Source organism: Thamnophis elegans, unplaced genomic scaffold, assembly GCF_009769535.1.
Source record: "Thamnophis elegans isolate rThaEle1 unplaced genomic scaffold, rThaEle1.pri scaffold_131_arrow_ctg1, whole genome shotgun sequence".
NCBI lineage: Eukaryota > Metazoa > Chordata > Lepidosauria > Squamata > Colubridae > Thamnophis > Thamnophis elegans.
In genome coordinates this window covers 50630-74254 of record NW_022473601.1, presented here as the reverse complement: position 1 = coordinate 74254, position 23625 = coordinate 50630, and the positions used below count along the sequence as shown (strand labels likewise).

Below are 23625 nucleotides of genomic sequence, written 5' to 3'. Positions count from 1 at the left end.
ACTCCGGCTGGGCGCCAAAGACCCTTGGCAGCATCTGAGCATGTCTAAAGTGCACAGGAGGCCAGGGTAGGCTTCGTGGGATGGAAAATATTCCAGATAAGAGCTGCCCTGTTTGTGGAAAAGATCGTTTCCCCTAATCATTGCAAGGCGATTCGAGCTTGCGGCTGGCCCTTGGCGCACGGCCGCGCCGGAGGCTGAAATTTCTGTTGCCAAGGGAGACCGTCGTTAACTGAGTTTGGCCCGATTTTGCCCCGTTGGCTCGTCAGGAAGTTGCTGCAGGGGTTCACCGGGACTGTGGGACGTAGCGATCGTCATAGGCACGAGTCGGTTGCCGTGCGTCTCGAATTTTGATCATGTGACCGCGGGGATGTGGCCTTGGTCGTAAGTGTGAAAAATGGTCGCAATTTCTTTTCTCTGGCTTGGCTTCAAATCCCTCCAAATCTTAGCCTGAGCCACGATTACAGCCAATTTAAAATAATAAAAACAACAGCGACAGCAATACGGATCAGTCCTTGACTTACGACCATTCACTTAGGGACCGTTCAAAGTTACACTCCAAAAGGCGACTGACCACCGGTCCTCACCGTTAACGACCGTCGCAGCCTTCCCCACGGTCACCCCGATCCAAACGCTTGGCAACTGGCATGGACTCAGGGCGGTTTGCCGGATCCCGGAGTCCTCTGTTTGCAACCTTCCAGTGAAATAAGTGCATCCGCTTAACAACGGCTGCCGCTGACTCGACAAATCTGGCAGAAGAGGTCATAAAACGAAGGTGCCTTCGCTTAACAACCGCCTTGCCTTCTGGTCCCAGAAGGCGTCGTGAAGTCGAGGACCCCCTGCAGCAGCAGATGTGCGGGCCGTTTCCAGACCCGACTAGAGAGGCAGAAAAGGCGCCGCCTCCCCAGGGGAGTTGTGGGTCATTCAAGAGGGCCCTGCCTCCCTCTGCGCCCTCCAGCTGTTTTGGCAGCTGCCTCCAGTCCTTCCTTTTGCCCCCCCCTCACCCTTCCCCCCCTCCCCTCTGCCTGCACCACCCCGGCTCCCAACAGTTAAGAGAGAGGCCGGGCGGAGGAAAGAGGGAAGGGTTTGGCTGGAAGAGTTCCTGCACTCACGTCTCTCTCTCTCTTTCCCTCCCTTTCTTTCTTTCTTTCTTTCTCCCTCCCTTTCTTTCTCTCTCCCTCCCTTTTCCTCTCCATTTCTCTCGCTCCCTTTTTTCTCCCTCTTTTCCTCTCTCCCTCCTTCTCTCATTTTTTCTCTCTCTTTCTTTCTTTCCCTTTCCTTCTCTCTCCCTCCCTTTTCCTTTCCATTTCTCTCTCTCCCTTTTTTCTCCCTCTTTTCCTCTCTCCCTCCCTCTCATTTTTTCTCTCTCTCCCTCTCTTTCTCTCCCTTTCCCCCTCTCTTTCTGATTCATTCTCTCCCTTTCTTTCTTTCTCTTTGTCCCTCCCTCTCTTTCTCTCCCTTTCTCCCTCCTTCCCCCTCTCCCTTTCTCCCTCTCTCATTCTCTCCCTCTCTCTTTTTCTCTCCCTCCCTCTTTTCCTCTGCTTCTCCTCCCTTTCCCTCCATTTCTTTTCCTCCCTCTCTGTTTTTCCTCCCTCTTTTCCTCTCCCTTTTTCTCTCTTTCTCTCCCTTTTTTCTCCCCCCTTCCTTTCCCTCTTCCTCTCATTCTCTTCCCTTTCTCTCTTTCCCCCTCTCTCTTCCTCCATCGTCTCTCCCTCCTCCCCTTTCTTCCTTTTCTCTCTGCCTTTCTCATTCTTGCCCTTTCTCTCTCTCCCTCCCTTTTTTCTCCCTCTTTTCCTCTCTCCCCCCCTCTCATTTTTTCTCCCTCTCTTTCTCTCCCTTTCCCCCTCTCTTTCTGATTCATTCTCTTTCTTTCTTTCTTTCTTTCTTCCTTTCTCTTTGTCCCTCTCTTTCTCTCTCTTTCTCCCTCCTTCCCCCTCTCCCTCCCTCTTTCATTCTCTCCCTCTCTCTTTTTCTCTCCCTCCTTCTTTTGCTTCTCCCTCCCTTTCCCTCCATTTCTTTCCCTCCCTCTCTGTTTTTTCCTCCCTCCCTCTTTTCCTCTCCCTTTTTCTCTCTTTCCCTTTTTTCTCCCCCCTTCCTTTCCCTCTTCCTCTCATTCTCTTCCCTTTCTCTCTTTCCCCCTCTCTCTTCCTCCATCGTCTCTCCCTCCTCCCCTTTCTTCCTTTTCTCTCTGCCTTTCTCATTCTTGCCCTTTCTCTCTCTCTCCCTCTCCCAAATCCCCCCACCCCTCTTTCCCCTCCAGGCAGCCTGCTGGAGCATGGCCCTCTGATGGTCGTGGGGTTTTGGTACAGCCGCAGCGTGACTCTTGCCGGGTCAGATGGCGACAGCCAACAAAGGTGAGTGGGGGGACAGAGGCTGGTCTCTGAGTTGGGGGGGGTTTCTTGCAGACGTTTCATCACCCAACTAGGGAATGTCATCAGGGCCGGAGGGAGTGGGGTGTAAGGAGCACTGTGATGTCTTTGTTGCTCCCTGGACATCATCACCGCTTGTTGACTAATGAAACGCCTGCAAGAAAACAACAACACTCAGGAGGACCAAGGACACCACAGTCCTCCTTAAACCCTTCAAGCACTGATGGCGTATCTTAGTTGGGTCGTTAAACGTCTGCAAGAAAACCACGAAGATGTTCTTAACGATTCCTTTTTTGGGAGGTCCGGCAAACGCCGGCGGGGCCTCTTCCTCCAAGGCAGCCGCCCCATCTCAGACCATTGGCCGGGATGGCTGGGATCCATGGAGGTTGTAGTCCCCCTCTTGAAAAAAAAGTCCCAGGTAGGGGCCCCCGGCGGAATGGATCGGTCATCCTCCGTAGCCGAAAACCTCGGCGAGTTGCGTCCAGCCCTTTCGGCGGATGCTTCCTGCCTGCCTGCCTGCCGGAGCGATGTGGGGATTTTGTGTCTGTGGCTTAATCGATAGGAGAAATTTATCGGCCAATTCATTTCCTCGCTCCGGCTCAATTGAGGGCAGGGAGGGAGGGGAGGACGGGGCTGAAAAACAGCCAAGAAATAAACCTGATAAATTGCTGACCAAATTTTAAAAAAATAAAATGCTTTTGGAATATGGGCTCGGTCCTTTCTGGGGAGTTGGAAGGGACCTCGGAGGTCATCAAGACCAACCGCCCCATGGGATGCCCTCCCCCCATGATTGCTAACCCGAGGCACATGGAGCCGTATCGGTGGGCCTTCTGGGCCAAGCAGGCGGTTTCCGGCCTCCGGGGGGCCTTCAGGGGATGGGGAGGGGGGACGTTTTTGCTTGGTGGAGGGTGAAAAGGGGGTGCACCATGCCACCCTGTGCCAAAAGCAGGGGGAGCGCAGGGGGGGTGACATGCACATAGAATTATGGGTGTGGCACACACACACACACACAACCCCCCCCCACGCTCCCCCCCCCACTGTCCTCCCCTGTTGCCGATTGCGTGACGACTCCGTGAGGTCATTGATTGCATACGGACTCCAACTCCCATCGCTCCTGGCTGGCTATATCAAACTGGGGACCATGGGAGGGGTCTCCAACTCGCGGCCTTCGACTCCCAGAATTTTATGGCGGTCACCGTGTCTCCCCGTGCGTGTGTGTGTGTGTGTGAGGCAGTCCCCTTTTGAAATCTTCTGACAAGCAGATTCACTTAACAGCCAGGTTACTCACTTAACAACTGCAGTGATTCAGTTAACGACTGACCAGACAGGTCGTGAAATGGGGCAGCTGAGGACGGTTGGATTGGTCTCCCTGCCCATGGGGGGAGGCTGGACTAGATGCCCTCTGGATCCCTCCCACCTGCCCAAGGTGGCCTTGGGGGGTTCCAAGACCTCCCGAAAAGCCCCCCCTCCCCCAGCTAACCAGCTTTCCTCCTCCTGCTGCTTCTCCCCCCAGGCAGCAACCCCAAAGTGGGGGGAGTCCGCTTCTCCCCAACGCAGACGGTGGAGGGCAGTTCCAGCCACGTCCATTTTGACGAGAAGCTGCACGACTCCATGGTGATGGTCAGCCAGGAGAAGGAAGGGGGCTTCTTGGTGAAGGTGAGCCCGCAAATGGGGAGGGGCTGGGGCTTGGAAGGATTGGTTCAGCCTTCCTTCCTTCTTTCCTCCCTCCCTCCCTTTCTCTCTTCCTCCCTCTCTCCTTCTTCCCTCCTTTTCTCTCTCTCCTTCCTTCCTCCTTCCCAACCCTTCCTCCCTCCCTTTGTCTTCCTTCCTCCCTCCCTTTCTTTCTTTTCTTCCTTCCTCCTTCTCACCCTTCCTTCCTTCCCTATCTTCCTCCTTTTCTCTCTTCCTCCCTCTGCTTTCTCCCCCCTTCCTCTCCCTCTCTCCTTCTTTCTTTCCTCCTCCTCACCCTTCCTTCCTCCCTCCCTTTCTCTCTTTCTCTCTCCTTCCTCCTTCCCTCCCTCCTTCTCTCTTCCTCCCTCTCTCCTTCCTCCCTTTGTCTTCCTCTCTCCTTTTCTCTCCCTCCTTCCCAACCCTTCCTTCCTCCCTCCCTCCTTCTCTCTTTCTCTTCTTCCTCCTTCCCTTTCTTTTCTTCCTTCCTCCTTCTCACCCTAGCTTCCTTCCCTCTCTTCCTCCTTTTCTCTCTTCCTCTCTCTGCTTCCTCCCCCCTTCCTCTCCCTCTCTCCTTCCTTCTTTCCTCCTCCTCACCCTTCCTTCCTTCTTCCCTCCCACTTCTTCCCTCCCTTTTTGCTCCCTCTCTCTCCCTTTCTTCCTTCCTCCTCCCCTCCTCCTTCCTTCCTTTCTCCCTCATTTCCCCCTTTCTCTTTTCTCCCTCCCTCCCTCCCCTTTCTGTTTCTCTCTCTTCCCCTCCCTTTCTCTTTCCTCCCTCCCTTTTCTCTCTCTTTCTCCCCCCCCCCGCCTCCATCCACCTGTAATTTTCCACTTCTGCAGTCGCCTTCCTTTCTCCTCCCCCACCCCTCCAAAAACCCCTAATTGCTTCTGGTGTTTGGGATGCAAAAACCAATTATCCCCCGACTTCCTTCCAGAACAGCCTGATTGCAGCAGCTGCCTTGATATTTCGCTTGGCTTTTGGGGCATAAAAAATCGGAGCAGGAGGAGGGGGGGGGGCAACAGACTTGGGGGAGGGGCAGCTGGTTCCCGGGGAGGGGGGGGGGGGGCTTCGTATCCTGAGCTTCATTTCCTCCTGTTCGATATTAGGAGGGTGGGTGGGGGGGAAAGCAGAACATTTTCCCAGATCGAATGTTCAAAAGTGCTAGAATATTTATGAGCTTCGGTCTGCCTCCGCTGGCAACTCGGGCCCAGAATATTGATGGATCCCTGGGGATGATGGGCTATGGGGTTCGGAGGGGGAGGCAGCCTCGCAGGGGTCTCTTGGGGGAGAGGGCAGAGGGGTGCTGAGCCCCCATCGGTTGGGGAAGCCCATCCATCCCACTTCCTTATCGACCAGTGTTTCTCAACCTTGGTGACTTTAAGTCCTGTGGACTTCAACTCCAATTAAACAAATCTCCGCTTGCCAAAATCTAAATAAAATATAAGGACGGGTGAAGATCTTGGCTTGTTAAAGCTTTAGCAAAAAAGCTGCAATGCAATTTCTGTTTTTCTTCTTGATGTCCTTCCAATTATTATTTATTATTATTTATTACTTGGCTTCAGGTGTGGGAAACCAATTGTTACACTGAATTTTTTTTTTAAACACCCTACACTGGATAGGCGTAAGGGAGCTTTAAGTCTCCCAACAATAATCACTTTTTTTTTTTGATATTTATAAAGCAATTAATTGACACTACAGGCAATCCTCGACTTACAACCACAACCGAGCCAGAAATGTCCATTCTTAAGTGAAATGGTCATTAAGTGAGTTTTACCCCATTTTAGCCCATTTTAGCATAGCTGGCTGGGGGATTCTGGGAGTTGAAGTCCACAGGACTTAAAGTCACCAAGGTTGAGAAACACTGTTATAGACCCTTCAGACGAGGGATCTCCAGCATTGGCCGCTTTTAAGTCTTGTGGACTTCAACTCCCAGAATGCAACAGCTGTGGAATTCTGGGAGTTGAAGTCCCCAAGGCTTAAAGTTTGGAGATTGAGTTTGTTTCTCCGATAACTCTCCTTTACATGGAGTCCCTCTGAGGTCAGGCCAGCGTTTCTCAAACTCGGCGACGGGTTTCAACTCCCAGAAATCCCCCCAACCAGTTGCTGAAAGTTATACAAGTACCGGCTTTGTGATTTGCATATCCCTTCTAATTAGTAAGACACCGGGCAAGTTCATGTATTTTTAGTTGCGAAGTCATGTCCGACCCATCACAACCCCATGGACCACTTTCCTCCAGGCCTTCCTGTCCTCTCCCATCCTCTGGAGTCCATCGAAGCTCACGCCGACTGCTTCGGTGACTCCATCCTTCCACCTCCTTCTCTGCTGTCCCCTTCTTCTTCTTTTGCCCTCCATCGTTCCCAGCATGAGGCTCTTCTCCAGGGAGTCCTTCCTTCCTTCTCCTTAGGTGGCCAAAGCATTCGAGTCTCCTCTTCAGGATCTGGCCTTCTAAAGAGCAGTCAGGGTGGATCTCCTCCAGGACTGACCGGTTGGATGGCCTTGCAGTCCAAGGGACTCAATGCAGGAGTCTTCTCCATTAATTTTTATATCCAGTGTAACATCTTTTTCCATGTCATTCATATCGCTTGTCATTTTAAAATCCATTTTCTAACTAGCCCATCTTCAGGCTTGTCCCATAAATTTATTTGTCAGCTCCACTCCATTACATAACTAGGAAAGAAGACTAAGAGACTCCATGGGTTGGAAATCAAAAGTATTTTTACTAATTATAAATGGTAAGCGAGCAGTAGCAAAGCAAAGTCTGCTTAATTTGGCGCGAAAGCAATTGATATATAGAATAGCCCGTGCCCCCCCCCTTAGGATCAAAGCTCCAGTCCAATCATAAGTCCTTCAAGTGTCAGGTGTGAGATAACTTCAAAAAGACAGGCCGAGAGATGGAATGTCGAGGCCGTTGATGCAGGCGGGAAACACAGACGCATGCGCAATCCCAACGTCTGGTACATCCTAGAACATTCCTCCAGCACAGCAATTAACCCCTCCCAAATACCAGCCCCCCCCTTCCCGTTTCATGGCAGCTGAAGCAACAGCAAGGCAGAAGCTGACATCCGGCCGTCCCCCGGAAAAAGGCTGTCAGGCCTGGAAAAGAAAACAAACAAAACAGACAAACGACAAAAAGACAAAAAGAAGAGGGAGGGGAGAGAAGTCAAGGCTTGTCGGGATAAGCAGCATAAAACTTCTGCAGCAGGCGGGGAGCACGAACGTGGGATTTATCAACCCATTCCGTGTGGGAGGGGGGAAAGTGCTTCCAAGCCACCAGGTATTGGATGCGATTACGGCGCCTGCGGGAATCAAGAATTTCACGAACTTCAAAATGATGTTCCCCATCAATCAGCAACGGAGCAGGTGGAGGTTCATCTGTGGGGCGTAAGTGGGAAACCCGAACAGGCTTGATGAGGTTGATGTGGAACACCGGGTGGATTCGGTTGAGGTGTTTGGGCAATTGTAAACGAACAGAAACAGGATTGATGACCTTTACAATAGGGAAAGGGCCAACATATTTGGGTCCTAATTTCTTGGACTTCTGCGTAGTGTGCAAGAATTTCGTGGACAAATACACCAAATCCCCAAGGCGGTATTCATAGGGTTGAGTGCGTTTTTTATCGGCTTGCTTCTTATGGGCCTTATGGGCAGCGTCCAAAGTGGAGAGAGTCAGAGGCCAAATGCGACTGAGACGCTCACTCCAGTCCGCCACGGAAGGAACCTGTGGTTGGGCAGTGGGTAATTCGGGAATAGGAACAAAATCTTGGCCGTAAACGACTCGAAAAGGGGTGAACCCCGTGCTGGAGTGAACCGAGTTGTTGTAGGCGACCTCAGCATGTGGTAACAAGTCGACCCAATCGTCTTGTTGATAATTGATGAAACAACGTAAATATTGCTCAAGGACGGAATTTGTACGTTCACAGCCGCCATTAGTCTGAGGATGGTAGGCGGAGCTAAGGCCCTGGGCGGACCCAATGCGTTTGAGAAATTCCTTCCAAAAAGTAGATGTGAATTGGACCCCACGATCGGAGATAATACGGTCGGGTACCCCATGCAAACGGTAGATGTGTGAAATGAACAGTTTAGCTAATGCCTTGGATGTCTTCGGGGGGGAGGCCCTCCTTGGTCAGCAAAACCTCTAGCCGCAGGGGGTGAAGCAGGCCGAGGGGGAGGGGGAGATGGCGGGCGTGGGTAACGTTGCCAATTTCTCCAGTCTCTTTCCTCCTCCCTCTTTCTTTCCCCCAAGTATGTTTGACCCCAATAATCAGGTAATTCACTCCGCTGGGGTTTTCTCATGGGCCCCTGGTGCTGGTAGCTTCTCCATTCCCCTTCATCGCCTCCCCTTCTTTCCCAAAAGTACCTTTGGCTCCAATAGTCAGGGAATTCACTCGTCTGGGGTTTTCTCACGGCACCCAGCTCCAGGGATGGTTGTCGGGGTTGTCTTTGGGAGAGTCCAGCGTTCCAGCTTGTCTCTGTCTCTCTTTGTCCCACCGAAGTTGACCATCGGGGTGGGGGGGGAGGTTCAGGCTGGCTGGAAATTTGCAGTTGAAATAAATCTTCGTGTAAGGATAGGTCAGGCGGGCTGGGTTCGTGTAAAGAAAGGTCGGGAGGTCCTACTCCACTGGAATCCGCACCTCCAACGGCCCCCTCCTCCTCTCTGATCGGAGAAGACATTATCTCCCTTCTCGGTAGACGTAAATCTCCTGGAAAGGGTTTTTATTTTTTTTTCAGACTTTGCTTCTTGTCAGCTCCACTCCATTACATAACTAGGAAAGAAGACTAAGAGACTCCATGGGTTGGAAATCAAAAGTACTTTTACTAATTATAAATGGTAAGCGAGCAGTAGCGAAGCAAAGTCTGCTTAATTAGGTGCGAAAGCAATTGATATATAGAATAGTCCGTTCCCCCCCCCCTTAGGATAATAGCTCCAGTCCAATCATAAGTCCTTCAAGTGTCAGGTGTGAGATAACTTCAAAAAGATAGGCCGATGATGGAATGTCGAGCCCGTTGATGCAGGCGGGAAACACACACGCATGCGCAATCCCAACGTCTGGTACATCCTAGAACATTCCTCCAGCACAGCAATTAACCCCTCCCAAATACCAGCCCCCCCCTTCCCGTTTCATGGCAGCTGAAGCAACAGCAAGGCAGAAGCTGACATCATTCCTCTTCTATCACCTCTATTTTAAATCCTATAACAATAGCAGACAACCTCAAAACTAATTTTGCAGTGTGTTTATTCCCTATAATAATAGCAGACAATAATAATAGCAGATAATAATAGTAGCTATAGTACTATAATAGCAGACAATCTCAAAACTAATTTTGGAGTGTGTTTATTCCCAAGTATCCTTCACCTCACCCAAAATTAGGGCATTCCGCTGTACCATTCTGTACTCGGGGACTGGATTGAAGTCTTCTTCTCCTTTAATTAAATTCTTTATAGTTCTTTCCAGTTCCATCAAGTGCTCAACCTTCAGAGTCCCATCTTATCATGTTTTTCCCCACCCCTAAACAAAAGAATTTTCCCACGGGAAGGTTTTCTTAGAATTGATTTCAAGATCTCCGTATATTTACTCTAAAGAATTCGGAGTAACATTTTCCCACGAGAAGGATCCTTTGTAATTCATTTCAGAATTTTTATTCCAAATCCATCTGGGCCGTTTAGTCCATTTCTAAATCTCCAACATTGCCGTGAGTGCGTGTGTTTTTTCCAAGGGAGCATTGGGTTGACAAAGCCAATTCCTCCTTCGCTCCAAGGCCCTTTTGTCATCTAGTTTACGCTTGAGGGATGCAAGTGATTTGCAGAGTCAAGTTGTTGAGGTGTGTGTGTGCGTCTGTGTTTGCTTTTTAAAGGTCTGTTTTTCTTTCCTGACTGAATAAATTGTCTTGTTTTCTTAGCCTCCCTCCCTTGGAGCAATGCAGAATTCTTGTAATTCAATGAATGCAGTCCCGGCGAGAACCGATTATGCGCTGTCTTGTTTTGCTAGCCGGCAATTACGAAAATGTCCTCTTATTTGCTTGCTTGAATGATCCGACAATTCTTTGCGGTGTTTTGCGTAATGCTCAGCATGGAGCCGCAGCTAATTTTGAAGGATTGTTGACACAACGTGTTGGGCCTAGCATATACATATTAGCGTGCGGTCCTCAATTTACAACAGTTCATTTAGAGACAACAGCACCAGGAAAGAGGACTATTTTTCATACTTGGAACCACTGCAGCATTCCCACGGCCTCACGATCAAAATTCAGGCGCTTGCTCACTGACTCGTACTTACGACGGTGGCAGTTTTCCTCGGGGTCACATGATCCACTTTTGCGACCCTCTGCCGAGCAAAGCTGAGGGGGGAAGCAGGATTCACTTAACAACCATGTGACTAAGATAATAACCTGTTCTGACACACACACACCCTTCACGCAGGCAGGCAAACTTAAACGGACTTTTCTTTATCAGTTCTCAGTTCAAACTGGCTTCGAGCCCAGAAGTAACATAAACACAACTCTCCGATAAGAATTCAAAACAAAAACTCTTACAAGCAAATGCAGTTCTTCCCCCGTCTTCACGAAGCAGGTTTACATGAAACACCCAAGCACTTATCCAAGTGTAACAGGCATAAATCATGATTAATCAAGCAATGTTTTTACCAAACACGGAACACATGAAGGAACGGACGTTGACTCCAGCAACTGGGGCGTGGTGGCAGCATCCGTCCTTTTATCTCCAAACTTGCCTCCAACCCGCCCCCAGCTGCATAATGAATCTTGATCCCGAAAAGACTCTCAGCAGAACTGCTGAGTCACAACAATAACCACAGTGATTCCTTTTAACAACTGTGGCAAGGAAGGTGGTAAAATGGGGTAAAACTCACTTAACGACCGTTTCACTTAACAACGGACATTTCTGGCTCGGTTGTGGTTGTACGTCGAGGACTGCCTTTAGTGTCAATTAATTGCTTTAGAAATATCCAAAAAAAAAGTGATTATATTGTTAGGAGATTTAAAGCTCCATTACATCTATCCAGTGTAGGGTGTTTAAAAAAAAAATTCAGTGTAACAGTTGGTTTCCCACACCTGAAGCCAAGTAATAAATAATAATAAATAATAATTGGAAGGACATCAAGAAGAAAAACAGAAATTGCATTGCAGCTTTTTTGCCAAAGCTTTAACAAGCCAAGATCTTCACCCGTCCTTATATTTTATTTAGATTTTGGCAAGCGGAGATTTGTTTAATCGGCAACCGTGCTTCAAAACAATGACTCTTAAACAGGTGTTTGGTGGGGGGGGGAAGTTGTCTTAATTAAACCCAGCAGTAGATTTTTTTTTTAATTAATTCTTTTTATCAGAGACGGATCAAGATCACACATCAATTTGATGGTATTCGGAGCACGCCGTGAACTGGATTCTCATTTTCTCCATCTCTCTCTCTCTATCTCCTGTGGGATTTGGAAGGAAAAATCAACCAGGCCATTTTGCAAATAGATTTATGACACAATAACCCATTTAAAAACCGAGTCCTTCAAGAACCGCATCTCTCTGAACGCACGGGGGCCTTTAATGGAGTTTAGCAACATCAGAGTAGAAGTCGCATCTGGATTGTATGTTCTTGGTTGATTTGGAAAAGTCTTTTTCATATCGATCTGAGATTCAGCTGAGAGGCGTCAGAATGATGGTTACACTTCTAATTTCCATTTACACTAAGACAGTGTTTCTCAACCTTGGCGACTTGAAGATGTCCGGACTTCAACTCCCAGAATTCCCCAGCCAGCAAATGCTGGCTGGGGAATTCTGGGAGTTGAAGTCCGGACATCTTCAAGTCGCCAAGGTTGAGAAACACTGAGCTAAGATATTCCCGAAAAGCATCTCGGATTTAACAGTCCCTAGAGATTCTCCATCATCCAGGTCCTGGTTTCCCAAAGGTGCTTTTTTCAGGAGCCAACTGGACTTTCTTCTGAAGATGTTTCGCTTCTCATCCGAGAAGATTCTTCAGTTCAAGTTCAACCTTAACCCAGAACTGAAGAAGCTTCTTAGCTAAGAAGTGAAACATCTTCGAAGAAAAAAAACAAGAAAGTCCAGTTGCCTCCTGAAAAAAAGGACCTTTGGTACCTCGGATTAACAAGATTTGGTCCAACTGCCCTGATACAACCTTTGAGGCACCTTTGGCCTGGTTGACGGAGTCTTCATTGACCCTAAGTCGGTCCTCGACTTAGGACCACAACTGAACCCCAGATTTCTGTTGTGTCTAGTGAGCTTTGTCCCATTTTGTCCTGCCACCGTCATTAAGTGAATCATTGGAGTTGATCATCATTGAGTAACGGGGTTGTTAAGCGAATCCGGCTCTCCTCACAGACACTGCTCATCAGACGGTCACAAAGGGGATCGATCACATGACCTTGCTGTTGGGCCTGCAGCCATCTTTTATTTTGGATATCTGGCCTGCCACTCTATTATTCTGCTATGCATTTTCTATGGTGGGGAAATGGGATTGTACGGAGTGAGATGAGAGGTAGCCATAACAACATTCTTTCCAGAAAGCCAAGGTCATCCTTTGTCTTTGCAACCTCTGCACCTGACCGGAAGTGGATGGGTGGAAGCTGCCAGCATGGCAGTGGGAGATTGGACCATGGGATGGACTTGTGGGTGCGGGAGCAAGATCTTGAACTTTCAACTGAGTGGGAAACCGGGAAGCTTTCAGATTCGGGTTTCCCCAGATGTGCCAACGTGGCTCTCTTAATCAATTGGAACTCCGAGCAATACTTTGCCTTGGACTCTGATTTAATTTTGGGTGCTGTTTGGAATCCCCGACACTTGGGACACTGCGACGGTCCTTCGTAGGGAAATCCTGGGAGTTGAAGTCTGCGCGGCTCAAAACGGGCACCGAGATTCCTCGCGTCTCCCATCACTCTTGGCCCCTTAAAGAATTCTGTTTGATTCAAGTGATCCAGGTGGAGAAAAACACTTGACATTTTCTGAAATATTTTAGCCTCCACCGACTTCAAGAGGCGAATCTCCCCTGGGAACGTTCTGCAGACAGAACATGATGTTCTTCCCCGGTCTGAGTTATTCTGCAGGCTACGTGTCACCCAGTAATCTTTTACGGGAAGCACACAGAGAGAGAGAGAGAGAGAGAGAGAGAGGGAGGGAAAAGCATCCGATAAAGTAGAATAAATACAAGAAGAGACTTGTGCACAGATAACTCTAGTCTGCGTCACTCAACTCACCACCGAAGAAACGTCTTAATAAGGAGTTGCTAAATTCTGGGACGGACAATGTGAGGAGAAGGAGGGATCGAGAGAAAAAAGGCCTGGGATGAGCTGATTTGGTTTATCTCTTATTTATTTATTAGATGCTCATCCTCCTTTTGCAGATGCTTTTCTGGAATATCTTAGCTCAGTGTTTCTCAACCTTGGCGACTTGAAGATGTCCGGACTTCAACTCCCAGAATCCTCCTCCCTCCTCTTTCTTTCTCACAACCCCCCTGGTGAGGTAGCTTTGGTGCCTAAGGAAGGACTAGAACTCACAGTTTCCTGGTGATTGGTCCAAGTCACCCAGCCAGCTATTATCCCTAAGGCAGGGCTGCAACTTCCCATCTTCCTTTGCTTTACTCCGGCACAATCCTGTCTGTAGGCAAACGATGCTAAAGAAACTACCATCAATCCTTGTTTTGCAATCACAATTGGGCCCAAAATTTCTGTCGCTGAGCAAGGGAGTTGTTAGGTGAATTTTGCCCCATATTATGACCTTTTTCATTATTAGGTAAACATTTAAGAATGTTGGACATAGTGTGGCATTTCCGGCAGAGTCATTTCCATGGAGTTTTTTTGATCTTACAGCAACAATAGTTTAGATCCGTTACATAGGCACTTCGTTGTGTAATCAGTCAAATTGCCTACCCATTAATTCATTGTTTCTCAACCTTGGCAACTTGAAGATGTCCGGATTTCAACTCCCAGAATTCCCCAGCCAGCATTCGCATTCGCTGGCTGGGGAATTCTGGGAGTTGAAGTCCGGACATCTTCAAGTTGCCAAGGTTGAGAAACACTGCATTAATTCCTTTCACTACATAGTTCCTATCGGTACTTATACATATCCAGTTCCTTTTTTTTCTTTCAACAAAGTTTTTTATTTTTATTTTTTTGTAACATAATTAAAATTCTCTTGTGCGCAGAGTGTTGTCTGGTTTTTCCCCTTTAATGTTTTCACATATACATAATTCATTTTGCATTATATTTCCATTTCTCTTTTCTTCTCCTATTTTCCAACTTTTAATTTTTACTACATACATAAACAGTATCGTTTTTTCCTTCCTTTCCTTTAGAGATAAACCAAATTTATCATTTCCTTTCCATCTATTTCCATAAATAACATGCGCCTTCAAATCCACTTCTTTACATAGTAAGCATCTAACCCTTAATTTGCACACTTAAAAGTATTAATAGCTCATACACACCTTAATTAGATAGATACTTGTTGTGACTCAGCAACAGTCTTCTGTGAGTCTTTTTGGGATGCAAGTTTAACAATGCAGCTGGGTCTTCGGGTGATAAAAGGACAGATGGTGCCACGCCCTGGTTGCAGGAGTCAACGTTCATTCGTTCGTTTCAACGTTCATTGATCCTCGGTCGTGGTTTCTTGGATGGACACTTGGAGAAGTGATTTGATTTCTGTAACCCTGATTCGTAGAGACATTTGAAGAAGTGCTTTGCTCTGCTTCTTGTTCACCTTGTGTTGCCATAAGAGAGATTTGTTTTGCATTCCGTTATCTTCAGGCAGAGACTTTAATTAGGTTTATTTTGGGCTCGTAGCCAGTTTGAGCCAAGGACTGATCAAGAGAGTTCCTTTTAAGTTTGTCTGCCTGTCGTCTGTTAACGAGCGGAGAAGGGGGGGACAGAACAGATACCGTTGCCATGCTTAAGACATTTCATTTCATTTAATAATCCCCTATTCCTAAATTTCCTTCTCTCTTTTCCTTCTTTGGATAGGTCTCACATCCTTTCTTCTGCATCTTTTTCTATCACTTTCTGATGGATTTTCTGGATGACTCTCCCCAAAGTTTTGTTTTTCCCTTCCCCCAATAGACCGATCAGATCCCACAGATTAGGCCTCCTCCGAATTCCATCCGCCGGCCAGTGTCGACTGGCGACTACCCGGAGGAGAGCCTTCTCTGCGGCTGCTCCGACCCTCTGGAACGAGCTCCCCGTGGAGATTCGAACCCTCACCACCCTCCAGGCCTTCCGCAAAGCCCTTAAAACCTGGCTGTTCCGACAGGCCTGGGGCTAAAGAGCCGTTGCCCCCCCGTCTCGAATGGTATGACTGCTGTGTGTTTTTAAATTATGTATTGTTATGTTCCGTCTTTTTATTTTTTGTCTGTACCCCCCTCCCCTGATTTGAATTGTGAGCCGCCCTGAGTCCCCTTCGGGGGAAAAGGGCGGCATATAAATGTAATCAAATCAATCAATCAAATCATTGTTTCTCTCTTTATTTTTGGCTCGTTTCTTTTTTTGGATACCGGTTTCCTTTTTCCCTCTCTATTCTTTCTCAGGCTTCTATCAGTCTCAGTAGAATTTGTTTTTCATTTCCTTTTCTACCCTGTTAGCTTCCTTCTCTGTCGCATGGGGAGAATGGTTGAACAATTGTCCCAAGTTCCTTTTTTCAGGGCTGCGGTGATTTCGAAGAGTCCTTTCAAGGTGCTAGTCATCACTTATAAAGCCCTTCATGGTATTGGACCTGGGTACTTGAGAGACCGCCTGCTGCCAATTACCTCCCAAAGACCCGTCAGATCACACAGGGTCGGCCTCCTCCGGGTTCCGTCCACCAGCCAATGCCACCTGGCTACCACCCGGGGGAGGGCCTTCTCTGTGGCGGCTCCGGCCCTTTGGAACGAACTCCCCGCGGAGATTCGAACCCTCACCTCTCTCCAGGCCTTCCGGAAAGCCGTCAAAACCTGGCTGTGCCGGCAGGCCTGGGGTTGATGAGTTCCCCTCCCCTCTCGACTTGTATGGCTGTATGACTCTTGTGTATTTTAATTATGTGTACTGTTGTTTATGTTCCCTTTCCCCTTTGAGTTGTTCGCCGCCCTGAGTCCCTCCTGGAGAAGGGCGGCATACAAATAAACCAAAACTAAACTAAACTAAACTAGCAGTAGCAATAGCAGTTAGACTTCTATACCGCTTCATAGGGCTTTCAGCCCTCTCTAAGCGGTTTACAGAGTCAGCATATCGCCCCCAACAATCCGGGTCCTCATTTCACCCACCTCGGAAGGATGGAAGGCTGAGTCAACCTTTGAGCCGGTGAGATTTGAACCGCCGAACTGCAGATAGCAGTCAGCTGAAGTGGCCTGCAGTGCTGCACCCTAACCACTGCGCCACCTCGGCTCTTAAACTAAACTTTTACATTTGCATTTCCAGCATTCATTTGGTGCCTCTTCTCCCCCTGCTTAGGTGGGCTTCCTGAAGATCATGCACAAGTACGAAATCACCTTCGTCCTGCCTTTCGTGCAGGTCCTGGGAACGGACATTCGCCCCGCGCCCCTCTCGAACCTGAATCTCAAGGTGACCAACATTGCGCCCGTCTCGGAAGGTAAGATCTCGCGGCTACCCTGAAGGGGCTTTTTTCAGGAGGCAACTGGACTTTCTTGTTTGTTTCTTTTTTTCCCCCCCTTTTGAAGACGTTTCCCTTCTCATCCAAGAAGCTTCTTCAGCTCTGACCGGACGGTGGAGAATGGAAGGATTGATACTCCTTGCAGACCGCTGGTCGTTTGCGTCCTTTGAGAGGGTCGTTGAGGCCACTTGGAGATTTAAAGAAAAGAAAAAAAAACCCCAAAAGTCCACTTTCCAGAAGGTTTCGCTTCTCACCCAGGAAACTTCTCCAGTTCAACCTTACCCAAGAACTGAAGAAGCTTCTTGGGTGAGAAGCAAAACCTTTTCAAGGAAAATAACCAAGAAAGTCTATGGAGATTCTCAAATCATCCAGGTCTCCTGGATGCTCCAAAGGTAATTTTTCAGGAGGAAATTGGACTTTCTGGTTTTTTATTTTAAGATGTTTCGCTTCTCCTCCAAGAAGCTTCTTCAGCTCTGACTGGAAGGTGAGGAAGGAAAGGATTTATGTTCCTTGCAGACAGCTGGTCATTTGCATCCTTTGAGAGGGTCGTTGAGGCCACTTGGAGGTTTATCTGTGTCTTCAGGGTCACCTGAGTGGTGCAAATGGTTCCTGTAATTTTTTTCCCTCTGGAAATCCATTCCTACTCCCACAACCATCCCAAGTCGTCACTTATAAAGCCCTTCATGGTATTGGACCTGGGTACTTGAGAGACCGCCTGCTGCCAATCACCTCCACTAGACCGATCAGATCCCATAGATTAGGCCTCCTCCGAATTCCATCCGCCGGCCAGTGCCGACTGGCGACTACCCAGAGGAGGGCCTTCTCTGTGGCTGCTCCGGCCCTCTGGAACGAGCTCCCCGTGGAGATTCGAACCCTCACCACCCTCCAGGCCTTCCGCAAAGCCCTTAAAACCTGGCTGTTCCGACAGGCCTGGGGCTAAAGAGCCGTTGCCCCCGTCTCGAATGGTATGGTTGTTGTGTGCTTTTAAATTATATATTGTTATGTTTCGTTTTTTAATTTTTTGTCTGTATCCCCCTTCCCTGGTTTGAGTTGTGAGCCGCCCTGAGTCCCCTTCGGGGGGAAAGGGCAGCATATAAATATAATAAACAAACAAACAAGGGTCTTCATCCCAAATTGTACAGCTAAAAGTCCGTAGAGATTCTCCGTCATCCAGGTCCCAGTTGTCCCAAAGGGGCTTTTTCAGGAGGCAACTGGAATTCCTTGGTTTTTCTTTGGAAGACGCTTCGCTCCTCCTCCAAGGAGCTTCTTCTGCTCTGAATGGATGGTGTGGAAACAGAAGGATTTATGCTCCTGGTATAAATTACTCTGCTCTCTTGGCTCCTGGAGGAAGAGAGAAAGCTTTCTTTGAGGTTCGCCACGAAGCTTCCTGCCCATCAACTACTCTCATGCTTAATGTTACACAAGTGTGCTCTCGGGTCCAGCTCATGGTCACTCACTCACACACTTACTGGGAAATTGCCACACTCCATCCCAAATCAACAGAACCCCGGGGCACAAACGGTTCTTTAAAATAGACAGAGACCCAGTGAATTTAATGTAACAGCACACTGTTCCTGATATATTTTTGCTCTTGCAATCTCTCCACTTGGATCAGAGGTCTCCAAACTTGGCCACTTTAAGACTTGTGGACTTCAACTCCCAGAATTCCCCAGCCAGCCTAATTTACTCTCTTGTAATCCCTTCCTCTGCAATCTCTCCACTTGGATCAGAGTTCTCCAAACTCGCCCACTTTAAGACTTGTGGCTGGCTGGAGAATTCTGAGAGTTGAAGTCCACAAGTCTTGAAGTGGCTGAGTTTGAAGACCTCTGAGTTAGAGGGGGGATCGTCATCCCCAAAAACAACTTAAAAAAAAGGAGGGGGCCGGCTTCAGTACCTCTTTTTAGCCCCCCGAGGTGGTGGGTAGGGGCTTCCCATGCAAGCCCATCTCCTTGTGAGAGAAGAGCATTTTAAAGGCATACGTAGAAGAGTTGCAGGATTTGGGTTTGGCCCATCTAGAGAAAAGAAGGACCGGGGGGGACACGATGGGAACCTTCCAGTATTGGAGGGGCTGCCCCAAGGAAGAAGAGGGGGTCCACCTATTCTCCAAAATACCTGAAGGCAGGACAAGAAGCAACGGATGGAAACTAAAGGAGAGAAGCAACCTAAAAATAAGGACAGTTAGAACAATTAACCAGTGGAACAGCTTGCCACCAGAAGTTGTGGGACCTCCAACACTGGAGGTTTTTAAGAAGAGATTGGACAGCCATTTGCCTGAAACAGTAGAGAGTCTCCTGCTTGAGCAAAGGGTTAGACTAGAAGACCTCTGAGGTCCTTTCCAGCTCTATTCTGATTCCGATTCCTTTGTTGGTGAGATTTGGGGATGGTCTTGGCATCTGCTCTGACCCAGCCTGATCTTTCCCCACCCCTTCTTCTTTCTCTCTTCCTCCTTTCAAAGACTGGGGGGGGAAGGGGGGAGGCATTTTGCAACTCCTGCCTCTCGAAGTCGTCCCCCCCCCTTCCAGTTGCCCTTTGGAGGGTCCTTTGATGGAGGGTCCCACTTTGTTGTCTCTCAGGCTACAGGGTGAAGTGCGAATACGTGGCCCACAAGGAAGGCGTCCTCCACGAAGAGATGGTCCTTTGCAGCGAGACCAACCACAGTGCCAGCGTCAAAGTCGTCGTACAAGCCCGGGTGATGGGTAAGGCTCTGCCGGTTCTTGCGCCCAGGCTGGCCACCCCCTTCCCTCCCCACCCCCCTTCACTTTCCTGCCCCTCGGCATCGCTCCAGGCCTGGTTTAATATCCTGTTTTCGCCAAGAGGCAACAATGGCCAGGAAATTAAACTCGGCCTGCGGGGTCTTTGTGTGTGTGTGTGTGTGTTTGTGAATTAATCTACCAAGAGGAAGCTGCCGAGGGGGGCATCTTAATCCACCCAGATCAAGCTCAAAAGAGGTGTTGAGACTCTGGAAAGAGTGTGGAGAAGAGCAATGAAGATGATGAAGGGGCTGGAGATTAAAACATACGAGGAACAACTGCAGGAATTGCGTTTGGCCAGTCTAGGGAAAAGAAGGACGGGGGGGGGGGGCATGATAGTAATATTTCAGTATTTGAGGGGCTGCCACCGAGAGGAGGGAGGAGGTCAAGCTATTCTTCAAAGCCCCTGAAGACAGGAGAAGAGGCAACGGGCGGAAACTCATCAAGGAGACAAGCAACCTGGAATTAAGGAGAAACTTCTTAACCGTGAGAATGATTAACCAGTGGAACAGCTTGCCACCAGGACGACGTGGGTGCTCCAACACTGGAGGATTTTAAGAAAAGATCGGACAGCCCACTTGTCTGAAATTGGTATAAGGTCCCCTGCTTGATCAGGGGCTGGACTAGAAGACCTCCAAGGTCCCTTCCAGTTCTATTCAAACAGATGATAGGTGGGTGGGTAGGTGGGTGGATGGAGAAGTGGGTTGCTCCCAGTTCAGCCCGGATTGGGCGAACTGGTAGCAGTGGCTGCGGGAGGCTCTGCCCGGACGCTTCTGCGCATGTGGATGGATGGATGGATGGATGGGAGAGAGGAAATGAGAATGAGATGCACAGCTGCTGCACTGGCCTCCAACCCCCTCCCCACCTCTTTGCCCCCCCCCCCTTTCACACGGGCTCCTCTGTCCTCCGGTCCTTCCGACACACCCTAAAAAGTTGGCTTTTCCAGCAAGCCAGCCTGGCCCGAACAAAGCAAAATAAATTATTGATTATTGTTAATTTCAATCAAATTTGTTTTTAAATGTTATTGTGAATCTTAACTGGGTTTGTTTTTTGGATATTCTATCTATTCTTTTTAAATGTTATTGTGAATCTTAACTGGGTTTGTTTTTTGGATATTCTATCTATTCTTTTTAAATGTTATTGTGAATCTTAATTGGGTTTGTTTTTGGGATATTCTATCTAATTTTTTTAAAAACTTTTGTAATATGTGTTTTTTTTTAATGTTGTACGCCGCCCTGAGTCCTTTGGGAGAAGGGCGGCATATAAATCCAATAAACCAAACCAAACCCTTGCCTTGCAGACCGACACCACGGCACTCCCATGCTCCTGGAAGGCGTGAAATGCATCGGCGCCGAAGTGGAGTACGACTCGGAGCAAAGCGAATGGCAGGGCTTCGACTAGCCCAGGAGGCGCCCCTCCCTGCCTTCCCCTCCCTCTATAGATATATACAGATATAGATATATATATATATATATTTTTTCCGGTTAAAGCTTGAAATAATAAACAAAAAATGCCATCTCCGCTGCCCGCTGGCTGCCAGGTTTGAGCGCGCTTGTTGCCGGCCTGCTCCTGCGGCCCCTTGTCTTGTGCGCCTGGCGCTGCGCTTCCCTCCTCTCGACCCCCCCCACCACCACCGCACAGTGACATCGACAACTACGCCCCCGCGTCAGTTGTGCTTCGTAGGCGCGTTCGGCCAGGCGCGGATCCACCTCCGTAGCTTCCGTTTGGCCGGTGGTGCAGCTCAGGGCCCGCGCCATCCGATGGCGGCCTTCGTCCTCCAAATTTAGGTCCGCCATTTTGTTTTTCGTTTATTCTGCCTGGTTTGGCAAAGTCTGGCGGTTTATGGAGTCTATGGAGGTTTTTTTTGCAACTGCCGTTTGCAAAAGGGGAGGGTGGGGGGAACCCAGCTGACCGGCAGATTTCGGTTGGGGGGTTTTACTGTTCAGAGCAGGAGTCCCAATCCCCCAGCCGTAGCCCACCGCTGCGTTGCAGCCTCTTGGGAGCTGAGCGGTGCACCCATAAGCATCTCTTGACGGTTGCACGCGCCCGCTGCTTGCGCGAGTGGAGTTGCCCGTGCCGGCCACTCGAACGGAACCCTCCCCTCCCCATGCCATTCCGCCAAGCCAGAAAGTCTGGGCGACTGGCGGTTTAGAGGAAGGAACTCAACTCGAACTCGCCCTGGCCAATTCGGCCCGAGACAATTCTCGGCGGGCTAATTCAACCACTCGGCTTTATTTTTCGAAAACGATTTTTAAACATATTTGTTTTAAAAAATCATTCGCCTTTTTTTAATTTCGTCCTTCCTTTGGCCTCCTTCCTTGTCACGATTCTATCCGGCGGTTCCTTCGATATTGTATCCCGGGGTGTTGGGGTACAGCGTTTAGAGGTGGCCGAAGAGATTGAGAAAGTGTTTCGTGTTCGGGGGGTTCTTATTTTTGCTCCTCGGGAAATGTGTCCGCTCTTTTAGCCCCCCCCCCAAAAAAAAAGCTGTTTGGGGAAGCAGGAAATTACGGGTTTTGCGGGGTGTTTTGTTGGTGAAGCTGCTCCCCCCCCCAAAAAAAACCCCAGCTGCTTAGTGTTAAAAAGTTGATCTCCAATATTGTTGGAAGTTTGTGAGAGTGTGGAAGTTCCACTGTGTTTTAAGAGGCTTTTAAGTTACTGCGAGACAGTTGGTTCCTGGGGACCGCTGCGCACAACCAAAGTTGCCTGTGGTTTGGGGGTCCCCCCTCTTTATTCTCCCCCCCCCCACTTCCCTCTCCCATTGTTGGAAATGAACCCCACTCAGGAAGAGAGAGAGAGAGAGAAAAAAAAACCTTTTTGCAAAGACTCCCTGATTTATTTGAACCCCTGGTTCATTTCCCCCCTGGCTACAAGGATGGATGCACCTGTGGCCCTGTTGGAGTGCAGACCCCCTCCCCCTGTTTATTCCCAACACCCACCCCCCTCCTTCCTCCCCTCCCTCCCTCCAAGTTCGGTTAGCCTTGGAAGGTTTTCCTTCCAAAGGCAAAACTTTTGCTGCTGTTTAGGAGATTAAGAAAGGGAATTATTCTCTTATTGCCATATGAGGAGAGTTGGTTTCTTGCTTTTTTTTAAAAAGACGTGATTTTTCTCCGTGAAAATGTCACACCGGGAACCCCGAAGTCCCATCCTGGACTACGAATCCCCAAAGACATACCTAGGACAGTGTTTCTCAAACTTGGAGACTTTAAGAGGGCTGGACTACAACTCCCAGGATTCCCCAGCCAGCTATGCTGGCTGGGGAATCCTGGGAGTTGAAGTCCAGCCCTCTTAAAGTCTCCAAGTTTGAGAAACACTGTTCTAAGACGGGGGGTCTCCAACCTAGGCCCCTTTAAGACTCGTGGACTTCTCCCAGAATTCCCTACGGCTGACTAAGGAATTCTGGGGATTTAAGGAATTCCCCGTGGCTGGCTAGGGAATTCTGGGAGTTGAAGTCCACAAGTCTTAAAAGTGCCCACGGTTTGAGACCCCTGCCCTAGGGGATGAACTCAGAAGACGACCATTAGCTAAGTAGAGCAAGATCCTTGTGTGAGCTACTCCCATCTTCCAACACACGACTTGCGTTGAGTCTTTGGTGAGCTTCATGAGTTGGGTCCGTGTAGCGTGTTTCAGGGGTGAGGGCTTTTAACTCCCCGCAACGCCTGTTCGCCGGCCACGGTGATGGGACTTCCATCGTGACGTCATCCCACCACACCCTAACCCTGGCCTCCAGGTCCTCCTTGCCCATCTTGGCTGGACAGAGAAGTCCAGCTGAGGTTGGGTCCTTCAGTAGGCCAACATTAGCAGGACGGTGGGCACCGCGTCACCGACCTAACCCCATTGGCGCAAGCACTGGGCCCTACTTGCGTGAAGTCAATGGAAGAGGGCGGCGTTAACCCTTGCCAATGTCCCAGCAAGATTTTGACGTTATGGTTGGAGAAGACCTTCATGGGAGGACCATGCCCACTTGGAAGACAGGTGGAGAATTCCTCCACAGGAATTCTGGGAGTTGGAAGTCCACTACGACGTTGGGAAACATCTCCCAAGCTTGGCTTTCGTAGCCTCTCTCCTTCCTCCTCCAAAGGAGATCTCATGGGCATCCCTCATGGTAGGACTTCACCTCTTCCAAGGAAGACCTCCCAGGCGGGAAGACCCCACCCCTCCTCAACCAAAAGGACCATCCCAACAGCTGCTCCTGACTTTTCCCTGGCTTATAATGGGGTGGGGGGCAGCCTTGGGCCTCTGGTC

The 23625-nt window shown here is 49.0% G+C and overlaps 1 protein-coding gene across 1 annotated transcript in view; it reads left to right on the top strand.

Annotated features, from left to right (window-relative positions):
- CUNH20orf27 (chromosome unknown C20orf27 homolog) overlaps nt 1-22470 on the top strand; it is a 27798-nt gene extending 5328 nt beyond the window's left edge. Inside the window, exons 2-6 of the mRNA XM_032238360.1 lie at nt 2258-2351; nt 3880-4022; nt 16471-16609; nt 19204-19326; nt 20681-22470. Of these exons, the coding sequence (XP_032094251.1) occupies nt 2333-2351; nt 3880-4022; nt 16471-16609; nt 19204-19326; nt 20681-20781 (525 nt within the window). The 5' untranslated portion in view covers nt 2258-2332 and the 3' untranslated portion in view covers nt 20782-22470. The remainder of the gene's footprint in view (nt 1-2257; nt 2352-3879; nt 4023-16470; nt 16610-19203; nt 19327-20680) is intronic.
- Nucleotides 22471-23625: the final 1155 nt, after the last annotated feature.